We start from the raw sequence: 27,872 nt of genomic DNA, 5'->3' as shown, positions 1-27,872 counted from the left end.
CCGACACATTGGTGCGGCTGGCTTCTGGGTTGGATGCGCGCTGTGTTAAGAAGCAGTGCGGGTTGATTGGGTTGTGTTTCGGAGGACGTATGGCTTTCGACCTTCGTCTCTCCCGAGCCCATACGGGAGTTGTAGCGATGAGACAAGATAGTAATGAAATTGGGGAGAAAAGGGGGTAAAATAAAAAAATATAATTGTTTTTATAAAAAGGTATGTAAGTTATCCCATGAAAGTTTTTGTTCCAAACCCACTATGGTGTTTCAGGTGCCAAGTTTATGGTCATATTGCAGCAGTATGTAGGAGGGAGATTCCGAGGTGTGAGAAGTGTGCAGGAGGGCATGGAACAAAGTAATGTGTAGTGTCAGTAGAAAAAGTGGAGTGTTTCATTGTGGGGTTGGCCATGTTGCTGGGGATCAAAGAGGTCCTGTGCGAGTGAGACAGATTGAAGTTTCCAGGGTTAGAGCAGTGCTGAAAATGTCATATGCTGAGGCAGTGAGGAAAGTAGATGATGGTGGGTAAAGGGCGAGGGAGGATCCCTGTGAGTAGGTTTGTGTTTTAGTAAGGTTGGCTTCTTGGCGTTTATTGCTATGGTCATTAATTGTACCATACAGATGGAAAGGAAATCCCAGAAGATTGAATTGATAGTAACAGAAGCAGAGAAGTTTAGGGGTATCAGAGATTTGTGTGCAGAAGAACTACAGGGGGTTTTGAGAGAAGGGATTCCAGCCTGTACAATCTATTGGGGCCAAAATAGTCGGAACGAGTATTGGTATTTACACTGAGTGCACAAAACATTAGGAACTCCTGCTCTTTTCATGACATAGACTGACCAGGTGAAATCTATGATCCCTTATTGATGTCATCTGATAAATCCACTTCAATCAGTGTAGATGAGCCTGGAGACAACTGAGATGGATTGTGTATGTGTGCCATTCAGAGAATGAATGGGCAAGACAAAAGTTGTGCCTTTGAAGGGGGTATTTTAGTAGGTGCCAGGAACACCGGATTGAGCGTGTCAAGAACTGGAAGGCATCTGGGGTTTTCACACTCAAGTTTCCCATGTGTATCAAGAATGGTCCACCACCCAAAGGAAATCCAGCCAACTTGACACAACTGTGGGAAGCATTGGAGTCAGCATTGGCCAGCATCCCTGTTGAACACTTTCAACATCTTGTAGAGTCCATGCCCAGATGGATTGACTTCAAAAGGGGGGGGGGCAACTCAATATTAGGAAGGTGTTTCTAATGTTTTGTACACTATTTCTCTATATAGGGTTAGATGGCGAAGCAATTTTGTGTAAGGCAGCAATATGCGACATAGCGTCGAGCCTGCCGGAAAGCCACACGAAGACAAATTGATACTCGTGCATCCGCGGTTCTTCTACCGCGCGTTCACGACTCTGGCTCACTTATTGCATGATGGCCGAGGGAGGCGGACCCGACTCGGGTAGTGCGGCAGACCCCGATCCGGAGCCGGTAGCCGCTCAAATACCGACACCTTCAACCGAAAGTCAAAAGCAGAGCATTGGAACACTTCTCAAAACAACTCTACGAAAGGGCGACGAGTGGTAATGTGTTTTGAATGTAACGTTAGCTAGCTAACCAATAATAGCTGCTATGCTAGCCAGCTATCTACTTTCAGTGAACTGAAAGTAGCCAGCAATAGCAAAGGCCCGTCATTAGACGGGTAAACCGGTTCCCATTGAACAGGAAATGGTTTGATTTGTTGGGCCAGGGCAGGAATGAACATGCTAACGTTAGTTACGTCTCCTCATCCGACAATATTTACTTTCTCGACCACTGCAACGTAGTAGTATTAGTAGTAGTAGTAATAGTAATAGTAGTTAATAGCTAAGGTTAGTTTACTAGCAAGCCACGGCATTGCGCAAGTTAGCCATGTCTGCTCACATTAGCTTACTAGCCGACTAACTAGCTACGACATGACGAGGTGTAGTCAAAGGCCCTTTTTCAATGCAATAAAGTGGAGTGACTGCGAATTAATGCTAGCTAGTTAGCTTGCTATCTTACTAGCTAGCTAATGCTTTGTCATTGGAACTGGATAACAACCAGCGACTGGCCCTGTCAGATTTCCAGGCAAAATATTTGCAACGTTTTAACTTTGGAAACTAAACTCTTTCCTGTATCTATTTTGCTAAAGTTAGTTAGCAAAATCAGTACTGACTAACAAGGGAGGGTAAACAACCAATGGGCTCAGCAAGAGCTAGGCTAACCACAATGGCATTACAGTACCAATTGTCTTGAGTTGAGAAAGTAGTCTGCCGGGTCATATAATGTTATGATGTTTACATCTAGCTAGATGAATTCACACAATGTTTCCTTGAGCTAAAAAAAAACCCAAACATTTTAGTTTGGATTGATGACAAGTTTGATATGTTCCTGGGGCTAGACTCCAGACAACTTGCATTGTTTTGGCCTCCCATCCTGTCTGAACATGGTAAAGTTAATGTCAGATGTGAATAAATTGGCAGCTATTGGCCTATGGCTATCTGACTGACTAGTTTGCTGACTCTAGACCTAATTTCGAACCCATCTGAGATGGGTATTATAAAGGCTTTAGTTGCAGTGCCTTGTATCGCATTTCGAGTAGCCTAGCTAATTTAGTCACTTGATCGTTTTTTCTTATTCTAAAAAGGGAGATACTTACAAATAAAGTTTCCCACTGCCTGAGCTTTGGACCATGTGAAATCCTGCTAACAAGTTTGTAGTGGAAGATATTCTTATTTGAGATTGACATCCTTGCTCACTTTTACTGTATGTGAATGTGACCTAGAGCACAAGATGGTGTTGTTTTGAAAAATATACACTTGACATGAAACAATTCCAAAGATTTCACTGAGTTCACAATAAGGAAATAAGTAAATTGAAATAAATTAATTGGGCCCTAGTCTGTGTTTCACATGATTGGGATTACAGATATGCATCTGTTGGTCACAGATACCTTAAAAAAGGTATGGGTGTGGATCAGAAAACCAGCCAGTATCTGGTGTGACCACCACTTGCCTCGGAGTGGGACACATCTCTATCACATAGAGTTGATTATGGCCTGTGGAATGTTGTCCCACTCTACTATGGCTGCTCGAAGTTGCTGGATATTGGCATTAACTGGAACATAATGTTGTATACGTTGATCCAGAGCATCCCGAACATGCTCAATGGGTGACATGTCTGGTGATTATGGAGGAACTGGGATTTTCAGCTTCCAGGAATTGCGTACAGATCCTTGCAACATGGGGCTATGCATCATCATGCTGAAACATGAGGTGATGACGGTGGATGAATGGCACATCAATGGGCCTCAGGATCTCGTCACGGTATCGCTGTGCATTCAAATTGCCATTGATCAAATACAATTGTTTGTTGTCTGTAGCTTATGCCAGCCCATACCATAACCCCACTGCCACCATGGGGCACTCGGTTCACAACATTGACATCAGCAAACCACTCTACCACACGACGCCCTACACGATGTCTGCCAGCTGCCCTGTACAGTTGAAACCAGGATTCATCCGTGAACAGCACATTTCTCCAGTGTTCCAGTGGCCATCGAAGGTGAGCATTTGCCCACTGAAGTCTGTTAGGATGCAGAACTGCAGTCTGGTAAGACCCTGGTGAGGACGGCGAGCATGCAGATGAGCTTCCCTGAGGCGGTTTCTGACAGTTTGTGCAGAAATTGTATAGATGCGCCAACCCACAGTTTCATCAGCTGTCCGGGTGGCTGGTCTCAGATGATCCTGCAGGTGAAGAAGCCCCATGTGGAGCATGTGGAGGTCCTGTGAGGCCGGTTGGACACACTGCCAAATTCTCTAAAATGGCGTTGGAGGCGGCTAATTGTAGAGAAATGAACATTCAATTCTGTCAACAGCTCTGGTGGATATTCCTGTAGTCTGCATGCCAATTGCATGCTCCTTCAAAGCTTGGGACAGCTGTGGCATTGTGTTGTGACAACTGCACATTTTAGTCGCCTTTTATTGTCCCCGGTACAAGGTGCACCTATGTAATGATCATGCTGCTTAATCAGCCTCTTGATATGCCACACCTGTCCGTTGGATGGATCATTTTGGCAAAGGATTAATGCTCACTAACAGGGATGTGAACCTATTTAAATTTGTGCACAATATTTGGTGTGTATGGAACATTTCTGGGATCATTTATTTCAGCTCATGAAACATGACATCAACAATGTTATACATGCATGTTGCATTTTATATTTTTGTTAAGTGTATAGTGCCAGTCAAAAGTTTGGACACATACTCATTCCATTGTTTTTCTTTATTTGTACTATTTTCTACATGTTTTCAAAATATTAAAACTATGAAATCACACACATGGAATCATGTAGTAATCGAAAAAATGTTAACCAAAATATATTTGACATTATTCAAAGTAGCCACCCTTTCCTTTGACAGCTTTGTACATGTTTGGCATTCTCTCAACCTGGAATGCATTTCAATTAAATCAAATCAAATCAAATGTATTTATATAGCCCTTCGTATATCAGCTGATATCTCAAAGTGCTGTACAGAAACCCAGCCTAAAACCCCAAACAGCAAGCGATGCAGGTGTAGAAGCACGGTGGCTAGGAAAAACTCCCTAGAAAGGCCAAAACCTAGGAAGAAATCTAGAGAGGAACCAGGCTATGTGGGGTGGCCAGTCCTCTTCTGGCTGTGCTGGGTGGAGATTATAATGTGCCATTAAACCCCTTCAACTCATCCAGAACGCCGCAGCCCGTCTGGTGTTCAACCTTCCCAAGTTCTCTCACGTCACCCCGCTCCTCCGTTCTCTCCACTGGCTTCCAGTTGAAGCTCGCATCTGCTACAAGACCATGGTGCTTGCCTACGGAGCTGTGAGGGGAACGGCACCTCAGTACCTCCAGGCTCTGATCAGGCCCTACACCCAAACAAGGGCACTGCGTTCATCCACCTCTGGCCTGCTCGCCTCCCTACCACTGAGGAAGTACAGCTCCCGCTCAGCCCAGTCAAAACTGTTCGCTGCTCTGGCCCCCCAATGGTGGAACAAACTCCCTCACGACGCCAGGACAGCGGAGTCAATCACCACCTTCCGGAGACACCTGAAACCCCACCTCTTTAAGGAATACCTAGGATAGGATAAGTAATCCCTCTCACCCCCCCTTTAAGATTTAGATGCACTATTGTAAAGTGACTGTTCCACTCGATGTCATAAGGTGAATGCACCAATTTGTAAGTCGCTCTGGATAAGAGCGTCTGCTAAATGACTTAAATGTAAATGTAATAACAGAACATGACCAAGATGTTCAAATGTTTCCTAAATGACCAGCATGGTCGAATAATAATAAGGCAGAACAGTTGAAACTGGAGCAGCAGCACAGTCAGGTGGACTGGGGACAGCAAGGAGCAATTAACAGGTGTGCCTTGTTTAAAAGTAAATTTGTGGAATTGATTTCCTTAATGTGTTTTAGCCAATCAGTTGTGTTGTGACAAGGTAGGGGTGGTATACAGAAGCTATCCCTATTTGGTAAAAGGCCAAGTCCATATTATGACAAGAATAGCTCAAATAAGCTAAGAGAAACGACAGTCCATTACTTTAAGACCATGAAGGCAAGTCAATCCCGAAAATTTCAAGAACTGAACGTTTCTTCAAGTGCAGTTGTTCAAAAACCATCAAGCGCTATGATGACAGGCTCTCATGAGGACCACCACAGGAAAGGAAGACCCAGAGTTACCTCTGCTGCAGAGGATAAGATCATCAGAATTAACTGCACCTCAGATTGCAGCCCAAGTAAATGCTTCACAGAGTTCAAGTAACAGACACATCAACGTGAATCGGGCCTTCATGGTTGAATTGCTGCAAAGAAACCACTACTGAAGGACACCAATAAGAAGAGACTTGCTTTTGGGCAAAGAAGCACGGGCAATAGACATTAGACCGGTGGAAATCTGTCCTTTTGTCTGATGAGTCCAAATGTGTGATTTCCTTTTTTTGGTTCCAACCACTGTGTATTGGTTTGGGATGAGTTGGACTGCAGAGTGAAGGAAAAGCAGCCAACAAGTGCTCAGCATATGTGGGAACTCCTTCAAGACTGTTGGAAAAGCATTCCAGGCAAAGCTGGTTGAGAGAATGCCTAGATGACAGCGTTGCACACTTGGCAAAGGGTGGATACTTTGAAGAATCTAAAATAAATGTTGATTTGTTTGACACTTTTTTTGGTTACTACATGATTCCATATGTGTTTCATAGTTTTGATGTCTACACTATTATTCTACAGCATAAAAATAAAGGAAACCCTTGAATGTAAAAATAAAGGGAACCCTTGGAGCCTCTCTAGGTTTCTTCCTAGGTTCAGGCCTTTTCTAGGGAGTTGTTCCTTGCCACTGTGCTTCTACATCTGCATTGCTTGCTGTTTGGGGTTGACATTGGCTAATGTAGAAAAGGGCTTTCTAAAGAAATTTGATTGAAGGAGTAGGTTTGTCCAAACTTTTGACTGGTACTATATGTTGACAGATGGAGAAATACTCCAAATAAGTGAATACTTGACATGAATACTAACATTGTTAGACATGATGTAGGAACTAGTGGAACAAGTTGTCTGCATGCAAGTTCCTTTTGTAGCTCAGTTGGCCGAGCATGGTGCTGGCAACGCTAGAGTAGTTGGTTTGATTCCCGTGACCACTCATACATAAAATATGTGCACACATACCTAAGTCACTTTGGATTAAAGTGTCTGCTAAATGGCATTTATATATTATTACTTTTACCCTTGTGTGATATTTATTTTAACCTGCAAGTTGTCAGCCTCATTCCTCGCAATACAGTATCTTACCAAGGCACTACTTTTTGCAGGTTTCTGATTGATAGCAGGTGGTTTAAGCAGTGGAAGAAGTATGTGGGATTTGACAGCTGGGATATGTACAATGTTGGAGAGCACAGTCTCTATCCCGGCCCTGTTGACAACTCAGGCCTGTTCTCAGGTAATGCAGGCATCATATTCACTGACACATTCTTCACAGCCTTACACCGTGTGAAATGTTGTATCTTAATCTGCTCGCTCTAAATACTTGATGTCATAACTTACCTTTACTCTATTTCTTCTCAGACCATGAGACCCAGATCTTGAAGGAGCACCTTATAGATGAGCTGGACTATGTCCTTGTGCCCACTGAGGCGTGGAACAAGCTTGTCTGCTGGTATGGTTGCCTTGAGGGCCAGCGGCCCATCGTCAGAAAGGTGACGCTATGAATTTATTTTAAAAAATTCACCCTTTTCCTTTAGTCTCTCTCTAACCTTGCTCTTTCTCTCCGTAGGTGGTTGAACACGGCATGTTTGTCAAGCACTGTAAAGTGGAGGTCTATCTGTTGGAGCTCAACTTGTGTGAGAATGACAACATGGACAACGTGATCACACGTCATTTCAGCAAAGCTGACACTATAGGTAAAGGAGGTTTACTGTACTGTGGGCCAGAGAGCAAATAACTAGATATGTATCATATTCAGCCACTTCTGACTTTTGATTGGCTAAATATTTTATGTGTGTGCCCTGTCCAGACACCATAGAGAAGGAGATGCGGTCGCTATTTGAGATCCCAACAGGGAAGGAGACTCGACTGTGGAACAAATACATGAGCAACACATACGAGCAGCTGAACAAGCCAGACAGCACCGTGCAGGATGCTGGTCTCTTCCAAGGCCAGGTAGAGAACTATCTCTATCCCAACACCCCACTTCAGCTCACTCACTCCTAGGCCACACACAGCTAGACCCTTTGACCACTGGCTCTGTCTTCATTGGGCACACAGCACAGGGGTTTCGCTATAATTATTTTTTAAGGGAAGCTGCAATGGTGTCACGTTTGTATACTTAATCACTTATATCATCAGTTCTTCCCAATAGTTGAAATTGTAGCTACGTTTGATTACCATTAGTTCCATTAGGGATCACAACATTCCTAATGTTGTTTTGCTCTCATGTTTTGTTACCCAGCAGTTATTAACTGCTAATTGATTATGTCATGATAGTTGTTTTTGAGGTCACCTGGGTTCTAGCCTCGTACTACCATCCGGGTCTCAGAAGCTTACATACGTTTAATTATGTAAGTTTACGAGATCAGAAAGATTGTATGAGACTAGCTGGGTTCAGCTGAGGTTAGTTTTTGTGGCACGGCTCTCACTGGCTTGTTTCCCACACAGGTGCTCGTGATCGAACGCAAGAATGAGGACGGCACGTGGCCCAGACAAGCCTCCCATCCAAAGTAAGTTCATCGGTCTATGGTTACCCTTGCTCTGTTCTAGGACTTTGTGGCAATTAGTACATTTGGATTAGAATGGCTTATGTTCCATCATGTCTGGTTGCGCAAAATGTCTGAAACTTGTCCAGTAAGTTGTCTATGTTCCTGTTATTCAGATCTAGTACGGCCACATCCAGGAATTTCACTACCTCCCCAAAGCTCTCCTCCAACTCGTCAGCAACCATCTCCTCAACAATAACTAATGGGGACAGCAGCAACTCTGGAAGTACACTGAACAACAGCACCTCCTCTGGCAATAGGCAAGCACACTGATTTTGTCACTATGACACAATATGCGAAGTACTTGGATATCACTAGTTAGTCAGACCAGCTCAATGGAGTAACATTTATGTTTAGGAAGATTTACGCAGTCTGTTGATGTTTGATCTGTTATACACTGGACTCAACCTTACTCTTTCTACAGATTGGGAGGTTACAACTCATACAGCTCATCCTACAACTACAGAGAGTCACCATCCCAACCTGGCCTTTGTGGTCTCAGTAACCTAGGCAACACCTGCTTCATGAACTCTGCCCTCCAGGTACCACTCACTCACTCATTCACACTTTGAACTGATATTTCCCTCTTACTCACCTCACTGTTTTGTTGCAGTGCCTGAGCAACGCGTCCCCTCTCACGGAATACTTCCTAGATGACCAGTATGAGGCGGAAATCAACCGGGAGAATCCATTAGGAATGAGGGGGGAGATTGCAGAGTCATACGCAGACCTGGTCAAGCAGATGTGGCTCAGCCGCAGCAGCTACGTGGCCCCCCGCACCTTTAAAGTAAGCTGCGCCACAGACACAGAGGACTGAATTTCTATAGGCTACTGTGATTGTTGTTGTCTTATAGTGCACCTTCCTCGCCCTCTTTTTGACCAGTAGATTTCTACTATTTCATGCAGATAGTTCAATGCTCATTGCTCTGTCACAATTACTTTTAATACATGCGTGATTGACAAGCTGCACAGTCTTCTAACCGCCACCCTGTGTGCCCCCTATATCCCAGACCCAAGTGGGCCGCTTCGCCCCCCAGTTTTCAGGGTACCAGCAGCAGGACTCCCAGGAGCTGCTGGCCTTCCTGATGGATGGGCTTCACGAAGACCTGAACCGCGTTAAAAAGAAGCCTTACCTGGCCCTGCAGGATGCAGGGGGCCGGAAAGACGAGGTACACACACACACACACACACACACACACACACACACACACACACACACACACACACACACACACACACACACACACACACACACACACACACACACACACACACACACACACACACACACACACACACACACACACACACACACACACACACACACACACAGCAACAAATCACCTCTGTACAAATGTTTTCTTCTACTGTGTAACAGATTGTAGCTAAGGAAGCCTGGACTAACCATCGCCTGCGCAATGACTCCATCATCGTGGACATATTCCATGGCCTGTTCAAATCCACTCTGGTGTGTCCAGAGTGTGCCAAGGTCTCTGTGACCTTTGACCCATTTTGCTACCTCACACTGCCTCTGCCCATGAAGAAGGACCGCACCATGGAAGTGTTCTTGGTCCGCATCGATCCCCAGTCCAGACCTACGCAGGTAACACACACTGGATGGGCACTGTTTTTACCCCTCCATGGAGATGGACACTGTTGTCATAATAACAATATTGCGTTGTCTGCAATGTAAATCAAACATTTGCATACCAGACCAGTCTCAATGGGGACCTAGAAACTGAGTAGTCTTTGTACATGCTGCTGTGCTGTTTTCGATTTCAGAGTTGGCCACGGTTCACCTACTGAAGTCTTAACATCCAAGTAGACAGAAGTAAAAATATCTCTTCTCTCCCTGTGCGTCTCTCCTTGTCTTCCCCAGTACCGAGTGGTTGTCCCCAAGCTTGGCTCAGTGACAGACCTGTGCAGCGCCTTGTCCCGGCTCTCTGGAATCCCTGCTGAGAATGTGAGAGCTGATTAAGGGCCATTTTACTTTTGGACTCTATTTTTATAGCAAGCTCATGGTGACATTTTGTTCATGACTTGATAAGATTTAAATAAATGTGTAGTTAATTTAATACTTTGTAAAGTTTTTTTTGTGAGACTATCTTCGGTTGAGGGTTAACGTTTTGCCCAACCGACGGGTCTGATAAAGTGACTCCAGTTGGCCCGCAGGCCAAATTCGGCTCACAGGTGATTTATTTTGAAATTTATGGGAAAACAACATTGATGAATAAAAAGATCCCCAGAATGAGCTCAAAGGGATTTTAATTTAGAAAATCTATTCTCAATTATTCCCACTCATGAATAGAGGCATATGTGATCGCATCCAATTGGAAGGTTTGAAATTATTACGTTTTTGTCATACTATATCTGTTTGGGATTCTTGCGGTCAATTTGCAGTGTACAAATAATGTATAACTAAGTTCTGGCCCCCTGACCATCTGCTCAAGGAAAAATCATCCCACGGCTGAATGTAATTGGGGACCCCTGACAAATGTTTTCTCCTGTCCTCCTAGATGGTGGTGGCAGATGTTTACAATCACCGGTTCCACAAGATCTACAGACGAGATGATGGCCTCAACCAAATCATGGAGAAGGATGACATCTTTGTGTAAGCCTTGTCCCTTCTCTTGCACTGGAAGATAACATATTGAACAGTGGTTGATGTCTGCACATACCCAGTCACTTTGTTAGCCAAGAGTTTCTAGAATAACCACACAGTAAACACTACAAATACTCAACATATACAAGATGTTGAAATATGATTTTTGTGTTTTTTGTTGTTGCAAAAACACCTCCGTTATGCTACTGTATTATTCTCCATGTTTGTGGTCTAGGTATGAGGTGGCGGAGGAGGATGCGGAGAGTATGAACCTGCCTGTGTACTTCAGGGAGCGCCACTCCAAGCACACAGGAGGCTCGACAGGCACCATGCTGTTTGGCCAGCCCCTGCTCATCACTGTGCCCCGGCAGAACCTGGCCGCTGACATGCTCTACGAGAAGGTGCTGGAGAGGATCGGGTGGGTACAGTGTCTGTGGGCCTGCTTTTGTTTCTACTTGTGATCATATGTACAGTATGCCCCACACAGACTTGAGATATTTAACATGTTCAAAGCTCACATTCCGCACATGGCTACATGTGGCAAAACGTTAAAGGCTCAGTGCAGTCGATTCTATTATGTATAATATTGTACAACAGCTGATGAAACTAACACTGAAAGTGTCACAATTTGATCAATGTTATTCCTGATAGTTGCTGGTTGAAAATACAATCTACATAGGACCTTCTAATCAGTAGGTTTGCATGGGCGGGAATTTCGGCTTTCCATGGTGACATCACCATGTGGTAAATTGGTTAATATATCAATAACAGAGTTCAAACCTCTCTGCCAATTAACGGCTGGTTTTGAGGTTCCACCTCCCCTCTGACTACTTCCAAAATACTTTCTTGAGAAAAACTTTTTTGCCCATTTTAATGGATATCTATTCTAGTAATGTACTTAATTGCTACCCCAAAAGTATTTTATATTGATATAAAAATTGATGCATTGGGCCTTTAAAATGTACTATATTGACAAACTTTCCCCCAACCCAGGCGCTACGTGACACGCTCTCAAAGCTCCACTGGTGATGGGAGGGCCTCAGCCTCTGCCTCCTCCGCCAGCTGCAGCCAGGCAGCAGAGTGCTCAGCAACATCCTCAAATCGCAACGCTGCAGCGAGTGGGAGTGGTAGCCCCCTGTCAGACGGGGCATCCTGCAGCTCCAGCAACAGCAGCAACCACTCAGGAACCTCCAACGGGAACGGGGTGTGTGAAGGTAAGCAACAACACGGACTGTCTAAAGGCAGCACAGTTACTTACATCTCGTACACCTATTAGTTTCTTTATTATGTTATTTATTGTTTATTATCTTATGCATGTGTACCAAGCACATTTTTAGTTTTGCATTCATGTACATGTGCCCTATTTCATTCCCATGGTCTGACATGGCTTGTGTGATTTCCAACTTCCAGGTGAGGAGGAGGCCATGGATCAACAGGTGAGTCCGGAGCCAGAGAACGGACAGTCAGAGGAAGATGACGCCTCAGACCTGGAGAATGGCCCTAAAACCAAGCCGTGCTCCAGCACCCCACCCAAACTGTTCTCCTTCAGCATGGTCAACTCTTACGGAACGGCCAACATCAGTCCACTGCCTTGCGACGGAAACATCCTCAAACTAAATAGTTAGTATTTAGTCTCCCATTTAACTTTTGAGTGCTTCAACCAGTTTAAAAAACGTCTTGGAAAGAAAAGTTGAAACTTGTTTTTCAGAAGTCCCAGGTGATTTACAATGTTTCTTGAATTAGAGAACCGGCTTTAGATGTGAGTTGCAAGCTGACCAAAGCACCTTATCTCCCCCGTAGCACATTCCACAGTGGCGATCGACTGGGACTCGGACTCAAAGAAACTGTGTTATGACGATCAGGAAGCAGAGGTCAGTACACTTTCAGTTGACTTGATCGGGTGGACCCAAAGCCCTTCTTGGCGGAGTTAAAGTTTTAAAAATGATACCATAATTGCCAATACAAAAAACATTGTGGACCACTCCTATTGAGTTTTGAGACACTAAAAACAATGATAGTCAAACATAGTACAGTATTTCCTTTGGCGTCATCGATAATACATTACATAATCTATTAAGGGTTACATTAGCTGTTAGAAATCTGCCATTACAATACGCAGACATCAATAAATCTGCGTTTGATATTGAAAGTAGTGTTATTGTTTTTGCTTCAATAAATAAGGTGTGCCACGATAGTTTAGTACAACATCAGATGTCAACAGACAAAGAAGTGCAAAGCTATTTTGCTAGCAGCCACAAGTAAATTAGCTCACAATGAAAAAGCAAGATATTTCTTTGCAAAAAACCAATGTATGGCCATCATATTTCTGTGTATAATAGACAGAATGTAGCCAGCGACATTTCCAAATGTTTGTTTGAAGTTCATCTCGCATTTGAACTTTCTATCGGACTAAAACTACACCAGAGAGAAGTAGTCAACACATCAGTCAGAGCGTTGTCTGGTGATGCAATGAAGAGAGCAAATACAGTCCATGACCAAAAGTATGTGGACAACTCACTGCTCGTCGAACATCATTCCAAAATCATGGTAATTAATATGGAGTTGGTACCCCCTTTGCTGCTACATCAGCCTCTACTCTTCTGGGAAGGCAACTGGATGTTGCAACATTGCTGCGGAGACTTGCTTCCATTTAGCCACGAGCTTTAGTGAGGTCCAGCACTGATGTTGTGCGATTAAGCCTGGCTCACAGTCGGCGTTCCAATTCATCCCAAAGGTGTTTGCTGGGGTTGAGGTCAGGGCTCTGTGTAAGGCCAGTCAAGTTCTTCCACCATGATCTCTACAAACCATTTCTCTATGGACCTCGCTTTGTTTACTGGGGCATTGTCATGCTGAAACAGGAAAGGGCCTTCCCCCAAACTGTTGCCGCAAAGTTGGAAGCACAGAATCGTCTAGAATGTCATTGTATACTGTAGCGTGAAGATTTCCCTTCACTGGAACTAGGAGGCCTAGCTCAAACAATTAAAAACAGCCACAGACTTTTATTCCTTCTCCACCAAACCTTAGTTCGCGCTACGCTTTGGGGCAGGTAGCGTTCTCCTGGCATCCTCCAAACCCAGATTCTTCCGTCAGACTGAGATGGTGAAGCGTGATTCCTCACTTCAGAGAACGCGTTTCCTCTGCTCAGGAGTCCAATGGCGGCGAGCTTTTAACCATGAGCTGACGCTTGGCATTGTGCATTTTAGGATTGTGTGCGGCTGCTCGGCCATGGTAACCCATTTCATGAAGCTCCTGACAAACAGTTATTGTGCTGACGATTCTTCCCAGAGGCAGTTTGGAACCCGGTAGAGTGTTGCAACCAAGGACAGACGATTCCTACGTACTTCAGCACTCTGCAGTCCTGTTCTATGCGCTTGTGTGGCCTATCACTTAGCGGCTGAGCCGTTGTTGCTCTTAGACGTTTCCACTTTTTAGACGTTTCCACCAAATTTAGTTGACCGGGATAGCTCTAGCAGGGCAGAAATTTTACAAACTTGTTGGAATGCTAGCATCCTATGACGGTGCCACGTTGAAAGTCACTGATCTCTACAGTAAGGCCATTCTAATGCCAATGTTTGTCTATGGAGATTGCATGACGGTGTGCTCGTTTTTATACACCTGTCAGCAACGGGTGTGGCTGAAATAGTCGAATCCACAAATTTGAAGGGGTATCCACATACTTGTGTGTACAATGCATTTGGAAAGTATTCAGACCCCTTGACTTTTCCAACATTTTGTTACATTAAAGCCTTTATCTAAAACGTATGTTTTTTCTCCCTCAATCTACACACAATACCCCATAGTGACAAAGCAAAAACAGTTTTTACATTTTTGCAAATTTCTAAAAAATATTAAAAGAACTGGTCACATTTACACAAGTATGCCGAACCTTTACTCAGTACTTTGTTGAAGCACCTTTGGCAGTGATTACATCCTCAAGTCTTATTGGGTATGACGCAACAAGCTTGGCACATCTGCAGATCCTCTCAAGCGCTGTTGGATGGGGAGCGTCAAGGTAAGTTGTTAGCTAGCATTAGTTAACTACGCATGGTTTATGATATTACTAGTTTATCTAGCTTGTCCTGCATTGCATATAATCAATGCGGTGCCTGTTAATTTATCATCGAATCACAGCCTACTTCGCGAACAGGTGATGTTTTAACAAAAGTGCATTTGCGAAAAAAGCACAATCGTTGCACAAATGTACCTAACCATAAACATCAATGCCTTTCTTAAAATCAATACACAGAAGTATATTTTTTGAAACCTGCATATTTAGTTAAAAGTAATTCATGTTAGCAGGCAATATTAACTAGGGAAATTGTGTCACTTCTCTTGCATTCATTGCATGCGGAGCCAGGGTATATGCAACAGTTTGGACTGCCTGGCTCATTGCAAACTGATCTAATTTGCCAGATTTTTACATAATTATGACAACATTGAAGGTTGTGCAATGTAACAGCAATATTTAGACTGTATTTCACTGAAAGAATAAACGTTTTGTTTTTGAAATGATAGATTCCGGATTTGACCATAGGCTCGTATTTCTGTGTTTATCATATTAAAATTTAAGTCTGATTTTGATATTTGATAGAGTATTCTGACTGAGCGGTTGTAGGCGGCAGCTCGTAAGCATTCATTCAGACTTTACTGCGTTTGCCAGCAGCTCATAGCAATGCTTGAATCACAGCGCTGTTCATGACTTCAAGCCTATCAGCTCCCAAGATTAGGCTGGCAATACTAAGGCGCCTATTAGAACATCCAATAATCAAAAGTAGAGTAAATACAGATGGTATAGAGAGAAATAGCCAACGCGTCATAATATCCTGTAATAACTACAACCTAAAACTTCTTAACTGGGAATATTGAAGAACTGGGAATATTGAACCACCAACTATGTGGTGTTCTGAGCAAGGAACTTAAGCGTCAGCTTTTTTACATGGCACGTATTGCACGTATACTTCTCCAACACTGCTTTTGCATTATTTAAACCAAATTGAACATGTTTCATTATTTATGAGACTAAAAAAATAGATGTAATCTATTATGTTAAGTTGGAATAAGTGTTCATTCAGTATTGTCAGTATTAAAAATATATAAAAATCGCAGATTTTAATCGGTATCACCTTTTTTTGGTCCTCCAATAATTGGTATCGGCGTTGAAAAATCATAAGTTGACCTATACTGTCCAGAGATGTTCAAATCTGCTCGTGCTGGGCCACTCGAGAACATTGAGAGACTTGTCCAAAAGCCACTCCTGCGTAGTCTTGGCTGTGTGCATAAGGTTGTTGTCCTGTTGTACGGTGAACTTTCTCCCCAGTCTGAGGTTCTGAGCGTTCTGGAACAGGTTTTCATCAAGGATCTCTGTACTTTGCTCCGTTCATCTTTCCCTAGATCCTCCCAGTCCCTGCTGCTGAAAAACAGCATGATCCTGCCACCACCGATGCCAGGTTTCCTTCAGATGTGACACTTGGCATTCAGACCAAGAGTTCAATCTTGGTTTCATCAGACCAGATAATCTTGATTCTCATGGTCAGTTCTCTTTGAGACTTTTGGCCAGCACCAAGTGGGCTGTCATGTGCCTTTTACTGAGGAGTGGCATCCATCTGGCCACTACCATAACAGCCTGATTTGGTGGAGTGATACAGTGATTGTTGTCCTTCTGGAAGATTCTCCCATCTCCACAGAGGATCTCCGGAGCTTTGTCAGAGTGACCATCGAGTTCTTGGTTACCTCCCTGACCAAGGCCCTTCTCCCCCAATTGCTCAGTTTGGCTGGGCGGCCGGCTCTAGGAAGAGTCTTGGTGGTTCCAAACTTCTTTAATTTAAGAATGATGGAGGGAGGCCAGTATGTTCTTGGGGATCTTTAATGCTGCAGACATTTTTTTGGTACCCTTCCCCTGATCTGTGCCTCGACACTCCTGTCTGAGCTCTACGGACAATTCCTTTGACCTCATGGCTTGGTTTTTGCTTTGACATGCACTGTCAACTGTGGGACCTAATAAAGGCAGGTGTGTGCCTTTCCAAATCACAGGTAGATTCCAAACAAGTTGTAGAAACATCTCAAGATTGATTAAAGGAAACAGGATGCACCTGAGCACAATTTTGAGTCTCATAGCACCTAGGTAAATAAGTTAATTCTGTTATTTTAATACATTTGCAGAATTGTACAACTGTTTTCACTTTCATTATGGGGTATTGTCTGTAGATAATTGTTTTATTTGATTAATTTTCGAATAAGGCTGTAACCCAAAATTGTGGAAAATGTTAAGGGGTCTGAATACTTTCTGGATGCAGTGTGTGTCTAGTGTATATTTCATCTGAGTGAAGTGCTACTGAAGCGCTAAATTCCTCAATTTACATTAACGATTTGAAGTGAACCTGAAGCCAAGCAGAGTTTGCAAAGCGCTTCGTTTTAACGTTCCTTTTCTGTTTGAAAAATGCTGAAACCGGCATTATCACGACCCTTGATTATTGGTGTCAGTTATTATACACAGAACAAAAATCTATATGTAAAGTGTTGGTCCCATTTGTGATGAGCTGAAGTAAAAGATCCCAGAAATGTTCCATATGCACAAACATATTTCTCTAAAATGTTGTTCACAGATTTGTTTACATCCCGGTTTGTGAACATTTCTCCTTTGCCAAGATAATCCATCTACCGGACAGGTGTGGCATATCAAGAAGCTGATTAAACAGCATGATCATTACAATGGTGCACCTTGTGCTGGGGACAATAAAAGGACACTCTAAAATGCCCTGTCTGTTTTGTCCTACAACACAATGAAACAGATGTCTCAATTTTGAGGGAGCGTGCACTTGGCATGCTGACTGCAGGAATGTTCACCAGATCTGTTGCCGGAGAATGGAATGTTAATTTCTATACCTTAAGCCAACTCCAACGTCAATTTAGGGAATTTGGCAGTACGTCCAACCGCAGACCATGTGTAACCACGCCAGCCTTGGACCTCCACATCCGGCTTCTTCACCTGTGGGTTTGTCTGGGACCATCCACTCGGACAGCTGATTTAACTGGGTTTGCACAACCAAAGAACTTCTGTCAAACTGTTTCAGGAAAGCTCATCTACGTGCTTGTCGTCCTCACCTGGGTCTTGACATGACTGCAATTTGGAGTTGTAACAGACTTCTGTGGGAAAATGCTCACCTTCGATTGCCACTGGCATGCTGGAGAAGTGTACTCTTTGTGGTAGTGGCCTATGGTATAGATGGGCATAAGCTACAGACAACGAGCACAATTGCATTTTATCAATGGCCCATTGTTGTAGTGTTCATCCGCCACCATCACCTCATGTTTCAACATGATAATTCACAGCCCCATGTCGCAAGGATCTGTACACAATTCCTGGAAGCGGCCTGCATACACAGACATGTCACCCATTGAGCATGTTTGGGATGCTCTGGATTGACGTGTATGAAAACCTTCTCTACCTTCTTGCCCTTTGCTGTTGTATGTTCCCAATAATGTTTGTACCATGTGTTGCTGCCTTGCTAGGTTGTCTCAGGCCTCTCTTTATGTAGTGTTCTCTCTCTTGACACGATGTGTGCTTTGTCCTATATTTTTATTTTTAATCCCAGCCCCCGTACCCACAGGAGACATTTTTGGTAGACCGTCATTGTAAATAAGAATTTATTAACTGACTTGTGTGGTTAAATAAAAAGCATGTTCCGGTTCCTACCAATATCGAGCAACTAATCCAAGCAATTGAAAAGGAGTGGGAGAACATTACTCAGGCCACTATCAACAGCCTGATCAACTCTATGCAAAGGAGATGTTGCACTGCATGAGGCAAATGTTGGTCACACCAGATACTGACTGGTTTTATGATCCATGCCATTATTATTATTATTTATTATTATTATTATTATATATGTTTTGTTTTTTTAAGCTATCGGACCAACAGATGCATGTCTGTATTCCCAGTAGAATGTATGCACACATGACTGTAAGTCGCTTTGGATAAAAGCGTCTGCTAAATGGCATATATTATTATTATTATTATCATGTGAAATCGAAAGATTAGGGCCTAATGAATGTATTTCAATTGACTGATTTCCTTATGTGAACTGTAAACAGTGAAATCTTTTAAATTGTTACATTTTATATGTTTGTTCAGTGTACATTCATCTATACACATATATGCATAAACAAAACTGTACAGTAGATAAAATAACATTTAGGCACTAATAAAGAAACGTCTCCGTTGGAGGGTAAGGTGGCAGTCTTTGGCATTTTACATTGTTACCTGAAAAACAAAAAAGCCCACCATTTAATTATTTCATGGCATGTGTACCTGGCTATGTCTATACGGTGTGTATGCCTGTGACTCAGTCCTGTATCCTCTGTACTGTAGGCATATGAGAAGCATGAGAGCATGCTCCAGGCCCCGAAGAAGAAGGCCACGGTGGCTCTGAGGGAATGCATTGAGCTCTTCACTACCATGGAGACACTAGGAGAGCACGACCCATGGTGAGACCCACCATCACTACAGCACTGTCTTACAGGCTCAACAAGATACACTAGTCCCTACGCTGTTGAAACCACTACGTTCTGTGGTGAATTTGAATGCTGTTTTTATGTTCTACTGAAATCAATGATTCTTCACTTGTTCACACAGGTATTGCCCCACCTGTAAGAAGCACCAACAGGCCACAAAGAAGTTTGACTTGTGGTCTTTGCCTCGCATCCTGGTGGTCCACCTGAAGCGTTTTTCCTACAATCGCTGCTGGAGGGACAAGCTGGACACGGTGGTGGACTTCCCTGTCAGGTACAGACCGCACTATGCCAAGAGGTGGAACAGTTCTAACTGACATGGGTCCTTTTTGTATTTATTTTATCAACAATGAATTCACATTGAGATGGACATTGTCTATACTCTTTATTCTTTGTATTTTGAGAGGTCAAACAATGAAAGCATCCTTTTGTTTTGTCGTCAACTTTTATGGACCCAAGGAATTGACAGCTTTACACTAGAGGGTGCTGGTTTGCTAGATTTATAGAAACCCTGGTTTGCTGTGTTGGCCAATGAGGCATAGAAGAAGCATAGGAATAAATGGAATTCTACAGTATTTCAATTAAATGTTTCAACGACAAAATTACATGGATTTAAGATCTTTTTATTTTATTTAGCTCACATAGTATTAGTAAAACATATGCATTAAGGTGTCTAATAGTCAGTGGCAAAAACAAATGTGGACATTAATAAATGCATTTCTATAGCTTCCAAAATATATATATTTTTTTTACAATTTGAGGGAGAGTGCCAAGATGGAGATGTGTTGCCATCCAAACAGCACCCCCTGAAATGAATCTAGTGTGTGAATGACCAGGTTAAGGAAAGTCACTTTTAAATGTTAGTTACTAGTTACTTGTCCAGAATTGTTATCAGTAATGTCATTTTTGGGATTACCCAAACTCAGTATCATAATCTGATTTACATTCAGTTACTTTTAGATTACTTTCTCCTTAAAAGGCATTAGAAAACTAAAATGTATGTTACCAATTGAACGATATCTATTTATTTATCCTGTAATGTTAAAGTTTACATAGCTGACCATATGCATGTTAAATTTTACATAAAATATTGGATATGTAGGCTTCTTTTAACCCATCACTTTCTACTACATATCATTTCAATCAGGATATTATCTTTATATATTATATATGTCCATAAATGGATGTAGTAACTACAGATTGCCCCTTTAAGTCTATCAAAAGTGTGTGTTTGAGCATGTGTCCATTAGGCCTATGGATTTATTATTTAATCAGCATGAATTAGATTGAGCAATATTAGCCCCACTTTTATTCCATAGACTGGGATCTGCACTGTGCAGCTGTTGCAAGAGCACATTTTTCACTGGCTGTTAACTAGTTTCAAAAACCAGTGATTGATAGGCAGCTTAATCTTCTTGAATTCAACCATTATTGGGTTCAAATACACATTTAGATTTGTGAACAGCCATCCACAACAACCACAAAAGGCGCAAATATCTAAATGAGAGAGCAGTAGTGTGACTCACATCAATGCGCTATGTAGATATCAATAATAAGTGGTCCGTATCGCTGTAGACTACACTGCTATCGTCCTTACCTCCAAGCGTTTATTCAAGTTGGATAATCTTTGGATACCGACAGCAGTCGCACAATTGGACATAGCTTGGACTATAACATACCAAAGCCTATTCCTGCTCTTTTCTCGCTCAGGTGGAACAAACTTAAACTTGTGCCTATTTTCAATGCTGATTTCAATGTCATTGAGAAACCGAGAAATGACAACAACAAAAAATTGCAAACATCCTTTCTGAATTTAAAAGTAATCCTTGGAAGTAATCTAGTTTTTCAAAAGTATCTATTCTGATTACATTATTTTTGCTGGTAACGTAACAAATGAGTTACCCTTTTTTTTCTCTTTTTTTGTTGGTTGGTATTCCTTACTTCTCCCCAACCCTGTGTACACACACACACACACACACACACACACACACACACACACACACACACACACACACACACACACACACACACACACACACGTACAATACACAAGGCCTTTGTCCATTTGAGGAAGTCGTGGTCACATTTGAGTAGTCTCAACTGTCAGAGAAACTGACGTCAAGCTCCAACAGACAAAAATAGCATCTGTGGTATAGTTACATTGGGTAACAACTACACGAGGAATTTAACCATCACAAAAGGCTCTTTAAACTAAACCAGGGTCATTTGAATGTATTTTCCATTAGCAGAATACTCAGGTTATTCTCCAGGTTGGGACAAGAAGCCATTTGAAATAATGTTATATAAAAGCTACCTGTGTGGGGGTTGTCTGGCTGAATGCCCGTGAGCCTCCCTGTGCTGTGTACTCTGATCTCTACTGAGTCACATTATCCAGCAGGAACCAGGAAGCCAGGAATTAAATGTAACTGACCTAGACAAGCCCTGCAGCTTCCAAGAACCTGACTCATGCTTACTGAGGATGGTTGAGACCGACAAAGCCATCTATTGTACCTCACCTCTCGCACTAGTGTATCAGCTGAAGCGCTAGCTGACCACCATCCTCCACACTGGGTTCAGTGTTGATGACATGTCCAGTATAAACTTTAATTGTATTTAATTAGGCAGGTCAGTTAAGAACAAATTCTTATTTACAATGACTGCCTACCAAAAGGCAAAAGACCTCCTGCGGGGACGGGGGCTGGGATTATTATTATTTTTTAATAATAATATATATAAATGTAGGACAATACACACAACACTACATAAAGAGAGACCTAAGATGGCATCACAATAACATAATGGTAGCAACACATGTCGAGACATCAATACAAGCATCCACAACTGTAAGTAAGCGTGTCCATGATTGAGTCTTTGAGTGAAGAGATTGAGATAAAACTGGCCAGTTTGAGTGTTTTTTTGCAGCTTGTTCCAGTTGTTAGCTGCAGCAAACTGAAAGGAGGAGCGACTCAGGGATGTGTGTGCTTTGGGAACCTTTAACAGAATGTGACTGGCAGAACGGGTGTTGTATGTGGAGGATGAGGGCTGCAGTAGATATCTCAGATAGGAGGGAGTGAGCCATAAGAGGGTTTTATAAATAAGCATCAACCAGTGGGTCTTGCGATGGGTATACAGAGATGACCAGTTTACAGAGAAGAGTGTAGTGATGTGTCCTATAAGGAGCATTGGCCGACTGGTGAGGAAAATCTAGCCGCTCGAGAGCACCCCTACCTGCCGATCTATAAATGATGTCTCCGTAATCTACCATGGGTAGGATGGTCATCTTAATCAGGGTTAGTTTGGCAGCTGGGGTGAATGAGGAGCGATTACGATAGAGGAAACCAAGTCTAGATTTAACTTTAGTCTGCAGCTTTGATATGTGCTGAGAGAAAGACTGTGTACTGTCTAGCCATACTCCCAAGTACTCTAAACCCCTCAGAGGTAGTAAACACATCTGTGGGGAGAGAGGCATTCTTCTTACCAAACCACATGACCTTTGTTTTGGAGGTGTTCAGAACAAGATTAAGGGTAGAGAAAGCTTGTTGGACACTAAGAAAGCTTTGTTGTAGAGCATTTAATACCACATCCAGGGAGGGGCCAGCTGAGTATGAGACTATCATCTGCATATAAATGGATGAGAGAATCAAGGGCAATGTTGACATCATTGAGGATCTTTAAGGTTGCAGTGACACATCCATAACCTGAGCGGAATCCAGATTGCATACCAGAAAGAATACTATAGACATCAAGAAAGCCAGTCAGTTGATGAATCACACTTGATAAAATTAACATGGTTTTCTGTACAGCCCTGTGTTTGTGTGTTTAGCTGTCAGTCCAAGTCATTCTGTGTATGTAATGTGTAGTAGTAGGTTTTACTAATGACGTCTTCTCTCTCCACACAGGGACCTGAACATGTCTGAGTTTGTGTGTGACCCAAAGGCCGGACCCTATGTTTATGACCTAATTGCTGTCTCCAACCACTATGGAGGAATGGGAGGAGGCCACTGTGAGTAATGGTTGCTTCTGCCAGTAACACCCAAGTCTATCCTTAATGTAGACTCTCAGACCTAGATAATAACTTACACCAGGGTGTCCGTATTGTCTTAAAGGAATTTCTGATAAATAAAGGCCTTGATAAGTCTTAGTCTTGCTCATGGCAGCAGAATGGCAAGGTCCAGCCCTGCTATCTGCATAATACAATCTGCTGATAAAACTATTTGTTTTAGTACCTGGTAACCTGAAGCAGGTCAAATTTCAGTTGGCAAAACAGTCAGTGGTGTTTTGACTGTTGGTTCCCACTTACATGGCATGAAGTGTGAACTTGATCAATTTCTATTTCCTCAAACCTTTTCATGTATTTTGGCCAAGCTCTTGTTAGGTGGTGACTAACCAGGCCTGCTAGTGTTAACTAGTTCATCAGCTATTCATCCCAGCTCAACTTTAGACCTCCCTGACCATGATGTAGTTTTCTAATGTTCCTCCAATATCTTGTACCTTCAGACACAGCCTACGGCAAGAACAAAGCTGATGGGAAGTGGCATTACTTTGATGACAGTAGTGTATCGGCTGCCTCTGAGGATCAGATTGTGGTGAGTGAGCCACTTCAAACCTTCCGTTCATGTGTAACTGTATACAGTGCATTGGGAAAGTATTCAGACCCCTAGACTTTTTCCACATGTTTACGTTACGGCCTTATTCTGAAATGGATTCAATCAATACTAATCCTCATCAGTCTACACACAATACCCCGTAGTGACAAAGTGAAAACAGGTTAAGAAATGTTTGTAAATGTTTTAAAAATTAAACAGAAATATAGGGGGATACCTAGTCAGTTGTACACCTGAAATGTGTCTCCTGCATTTAACCCAACCCCTTTAAATCAGAGAGGTGGGGGGGCTGCCTTTATTGACATCTACGTCATTGGCCCCCAGGGAACTACCTTGCTCAGGGGCAGAATGACAGATGTTTGCCTTGTCAGCTCAATACCTTATATACATAAGTATTCAGACCCTTTGCTATGAGACTTGTAATTGAGCTCGGGTGCATCCTGTTTCCATTGATCATCCTTGATGTTTGTACAACTTCATTGGAATCCATCTGTGGTAAATTCAATTGATTGGACATGATTTGGAAAAGCACACACCCACAGTTGACAGTGCATGTCAGAGCAAAAACCAAGCCATGAGGTCGAAGGAATTGTGCATAGAACTCCGAGACAGGATTGTGTGGAGGCACAGATCTGGGGAAGATACTCTGTTCTGATGATACCAAGATTGAACTCTGTGGCCTGAAAGCCAAGCGTTAACGTCTGGAGGAAACCTGGCACCATCCCTACGGTGAAGCATGGTGGCAGCATCATGCAGTGGGGATGTTTTTCAGTGGCAGAGACTGGGAGACTAGTCAGGATCAAGGGAAAGACGAACGGAGCAAGGTACAGAAAGATCCTTGATGGAAACCTACTCCAGAGCGCTCAGGGCCTCAGACCGGGGCGGAGTTTCACCTTCCACCAGGACAACGACCCTAAGCACACAGCCAAAGCAACGCAGGAGTGGCTTTGAGACAAGTCTGTCTTTGAGTGGCCCAGCCAGAGCCCGGACTTGAACCTGATCAAACATCTCTGGAGAGACCTGAAAATAGCTGTGCAGTGACGCTCGCCATCCAACCTGACAGAGCTTGAGAGGATCTGCAGGGAAGAATGGGAGAAAGTCCCAAAATACAGGTGTGCCAAGATTGTAGCGTCATACCCAAGAAGACTCTGCTATAATAAAGGGTCTGAATACTTATGTAAATATATATATATATATATATATATATATATATATGTATATATATATACGTGTGTGTGTGTGTGTGTGTGTGTGTGTGTGTGTGTGTGTGTGTGTGTGTGTGTGTGTGTGTGTGTGTGTGTGTGTGTGTGTGTGTGTGTGTGTAAATTATATATATTATTATTTTATTTTTAATTTTTACCTGTTTTTGCTTTCATTATCTGATATTGATTTAGATCGATGGTTTTAGAATTAGGCTGAAACAAAATGTGAAAAAAGTCAAGTGGTCTGAATAGCCCTTGTTGTTTTTTGAAACGTTGGTTATAAACATTTCTGATGTGGGACTTGTTATTACCCGTAAAACTATTTGTTCCATGTGTCCAATGTCAGCAGTGATGATTGCTCTCCATTGACTTCATTTCCTTTGGTGTTGAGTGTCAGTGTTGCTGTGGTGTAACTCTATCCCCTATCCCCTCCACAGACAAAAGCAGCCTACGTGCTATTTTACCAACGCAGAGATGCGGGTGACGTCCCCGCCAAGCCTCCGCCCTCTTCTCCTCTAGGTGGCGCCACGGCCGCCGACGATCACATGGATACCAACTGAGCAGCGCTGATGCTCAAGGACACGCACTGAAGAAAAAAAAACACACTTTGTTGATGCACACACCAAGCTACTTCAGTGACATAAGACATCTGAGTCAATATTATTAACTCCCCCCGACCCAGCACCCCTTTTGTTTTTTTGTTTTGCTCATACGTCGTCACCAAGAGCCAAAAGCCTTGTTAGATGCTTGACCCGAGAGACTTCCTCCCTGGAGCCGGTGGCCTGCTGATGTGTGAAATCAAGTTGATTAGTTTAAATAAATAAAGAGGAATATAAAAAGGCTTAGAATTCTCACTGGACGAACAGAATGTTAGAAGTGCACTAAAATGCATAAGTATTATTAACGCAAACTTTTCTGTTACCCACTAGAAAAGTCAAAAAATAAATAAAAAAACAAATCCACATCTTGTTTCTACCAAAGCGTTCCAAGTTGTACATTCTAAAGAAATGTACCAACTGCATTGACAGACATGGGGGGGAAAGGGGAAACATGCCCTTGAGTTGTCTCTGATTTGTGTATGTGATGATAACCCTCCAGGGCAGGGGTGAATTTATGCAAATTTGTATTTAACATTGAGATGTACACAGAATTCAACACATGACACTGATGGATCCTGTGACCTTCTGCCTCCTGTGAAGAATGGATCCAGTCAGAAAGGCACATTGGAGGTGTTCCATCTGCTACAGAAACACACACAGGCCCCTTCATTCTAGTCTGCCTCTGGGTTGGCCTGCAGGTCATTTCCACAGTATATGGTGTTCCCTTAAGGTCCTGTTTACTGTGCCTTGATGTATGCTGTGGCAGTGGCTTCATTTTCAGAGACGTGACTTCAGTCAGACCTTAGCGCCTGCTCTTTATGAAGCCAGGCATGCTAATGCTGTCTCGCTCATACCCCCCCCTTCCCCGTGCTCTATGAGATACGTCTCATCCTGCTAAAGATGTGCTGCTCCCCCTCGTTACGCAAAAGAAACAGCGGCCTTTTTAATCCTGTAACCTGTTTTCAAAAAGGAAGCACTAAGGTTTCCTTTAGTTGCATCTGGAATAATACATCTATGAATGACACGTGGCAAGTCCCTGACCACTCGTACATTTCCAGATAATATGGCTGTACTTCAAAGCATATTTGATTGCTTACTGAATGGACCCTCCGACTGCCAGCTATGGCTTGTCCTTAGACTACCTGTCCTGTGGTATTACAGTCCCGCATTGAAATCTGACATGTATGAAAAGACTTGAAATTATTGCTGTTCATGATAAGTCTCCAATCCATTGTCAAATAGAATTTGGACAGAAATAACTTAAAGGCATCCTCAGTTTGCCTGCAGCCATGTTCTCCCACAATGGACTCTCAGACAACCAATCAGCTGTTAAATAAAATATCTAATTATGACATGACATCTTGCTCGTCAATGGATGGAAAAAGGACTCCTATAAATCAATCTGCTTGTATGCTGTCGGACTGTTGCTAGCTACTTAGCTCTATATTCTTCACTGAGACATGTGTCCCATTAAATACTAGAAGTCTTCAGTAACAGCTGCTCGGCTTGTGGGGGGGCTGGTGACGGCAACACAATACATGTCAGGAACCAGTGCCTCTGATACCTTCTCCAGATTCAGCACCCTTCTGTTGAATTTCACTGTGTTGCTAAGTGTCTTGTAAAGGTTGATACAAGATACCAGTAACTACTTCATGGATGGATTTCCCCTAAGATAAATTCTAGCTCTGGCATTTGTCCTGTGCTTTTTCCATGTGGCACAAAAGCATGTAAATGTCTTATAGGACTGCAAATGATCTGTTTGCTGGTTGGTCCCTCTGTGATTATGCCCTCCTGAGATGATTACATGATTAATATAACCATATTTATGTCAATGAATAGAAAAGCTTTACACCATATCTGTAATATTCTATAGCAAGTGAAAAAGGCATCCAGCTGTCCAAAACAGATTGGATTAGTTGCTTTTCTTTACAATCCTCATGAGCAATTTGAGCGTCAATATCTTGAATAGATGTAAATAATCACACTATTTCAAAAATAGGGACATAACTGTTGCAATATGTTTTTAATTGAGAATTATTTGGATTGGAAATACAATAAAGACTGGCAGCCAAAAAGGA

The 27,872-nt window shown here is 42.7% G+C and overlaps 1 protein-coding gene across 1 annotated transcript; it reads left to right on the top strand.

The window, feature by feature from the left end:
* Positions 1–1,373: 1,373 nt before the first annotated feature.
* LOC124003504 (ubiquitin carboxyl-terminal hydrolase 4-like) lies at positions 1,374–27,872 on the top strand. Its single transcript, XM_046311800.1, has 22 exons — positions 1,374–1,567; positions 6,840–6,967; positions 7,093–7,223; positions 7,301–7,427; positions 7,541–7,686; positions 8,182–8,243; positions 8,396–8,539; positions 8,704–8,821; positions 8,893–9,066; positions 9,290–9,448; positions 9,658–9,882; positions 10,159–10,242; positions 10,796–10,890; positions 11,117–11,299; positions 11,875–12,095; positions 12,292–12,501; positions 12,682–12,752; positions 19,250–19,365; positions 19,514–19,663; positions 23,289–23,392; positions 23,887–23,975; positions 25,633–27,872. Exons 1-22 carry the CDS (start codon positions 1,416–1,418, stop codon positions 25,753–25,755), a joined length of 3,012 nt encoding a protein of 1,003 aa, XP_046167756.1. The 5' UTR covers positions 1,374–1,415; the 3' UTR covers positions 25,756–27,872.

Source organism: Oncorhynchus gorbuscha, linkage group LG18, assembly GCF_021184085.1.
Source record: "Oncorhynchus gorbuscha isolate QuinsamMale2020 ecotype Even-year linkage group LG18, OgorEven_v1.0, whole genome shotgun sequence".
Classification (NCBI taxonomy): Eukaryota; Metazoa; Chordata; class Actinopteri; order Salmoniformes; family Salmonidae; genus Oncorhynchus; species Oncorhynchus gorbuscha.
Note: the sequence above shows the minus strand (reverse complement) of the source record. Positions and strands in the feature narration are given on the sequence as shown.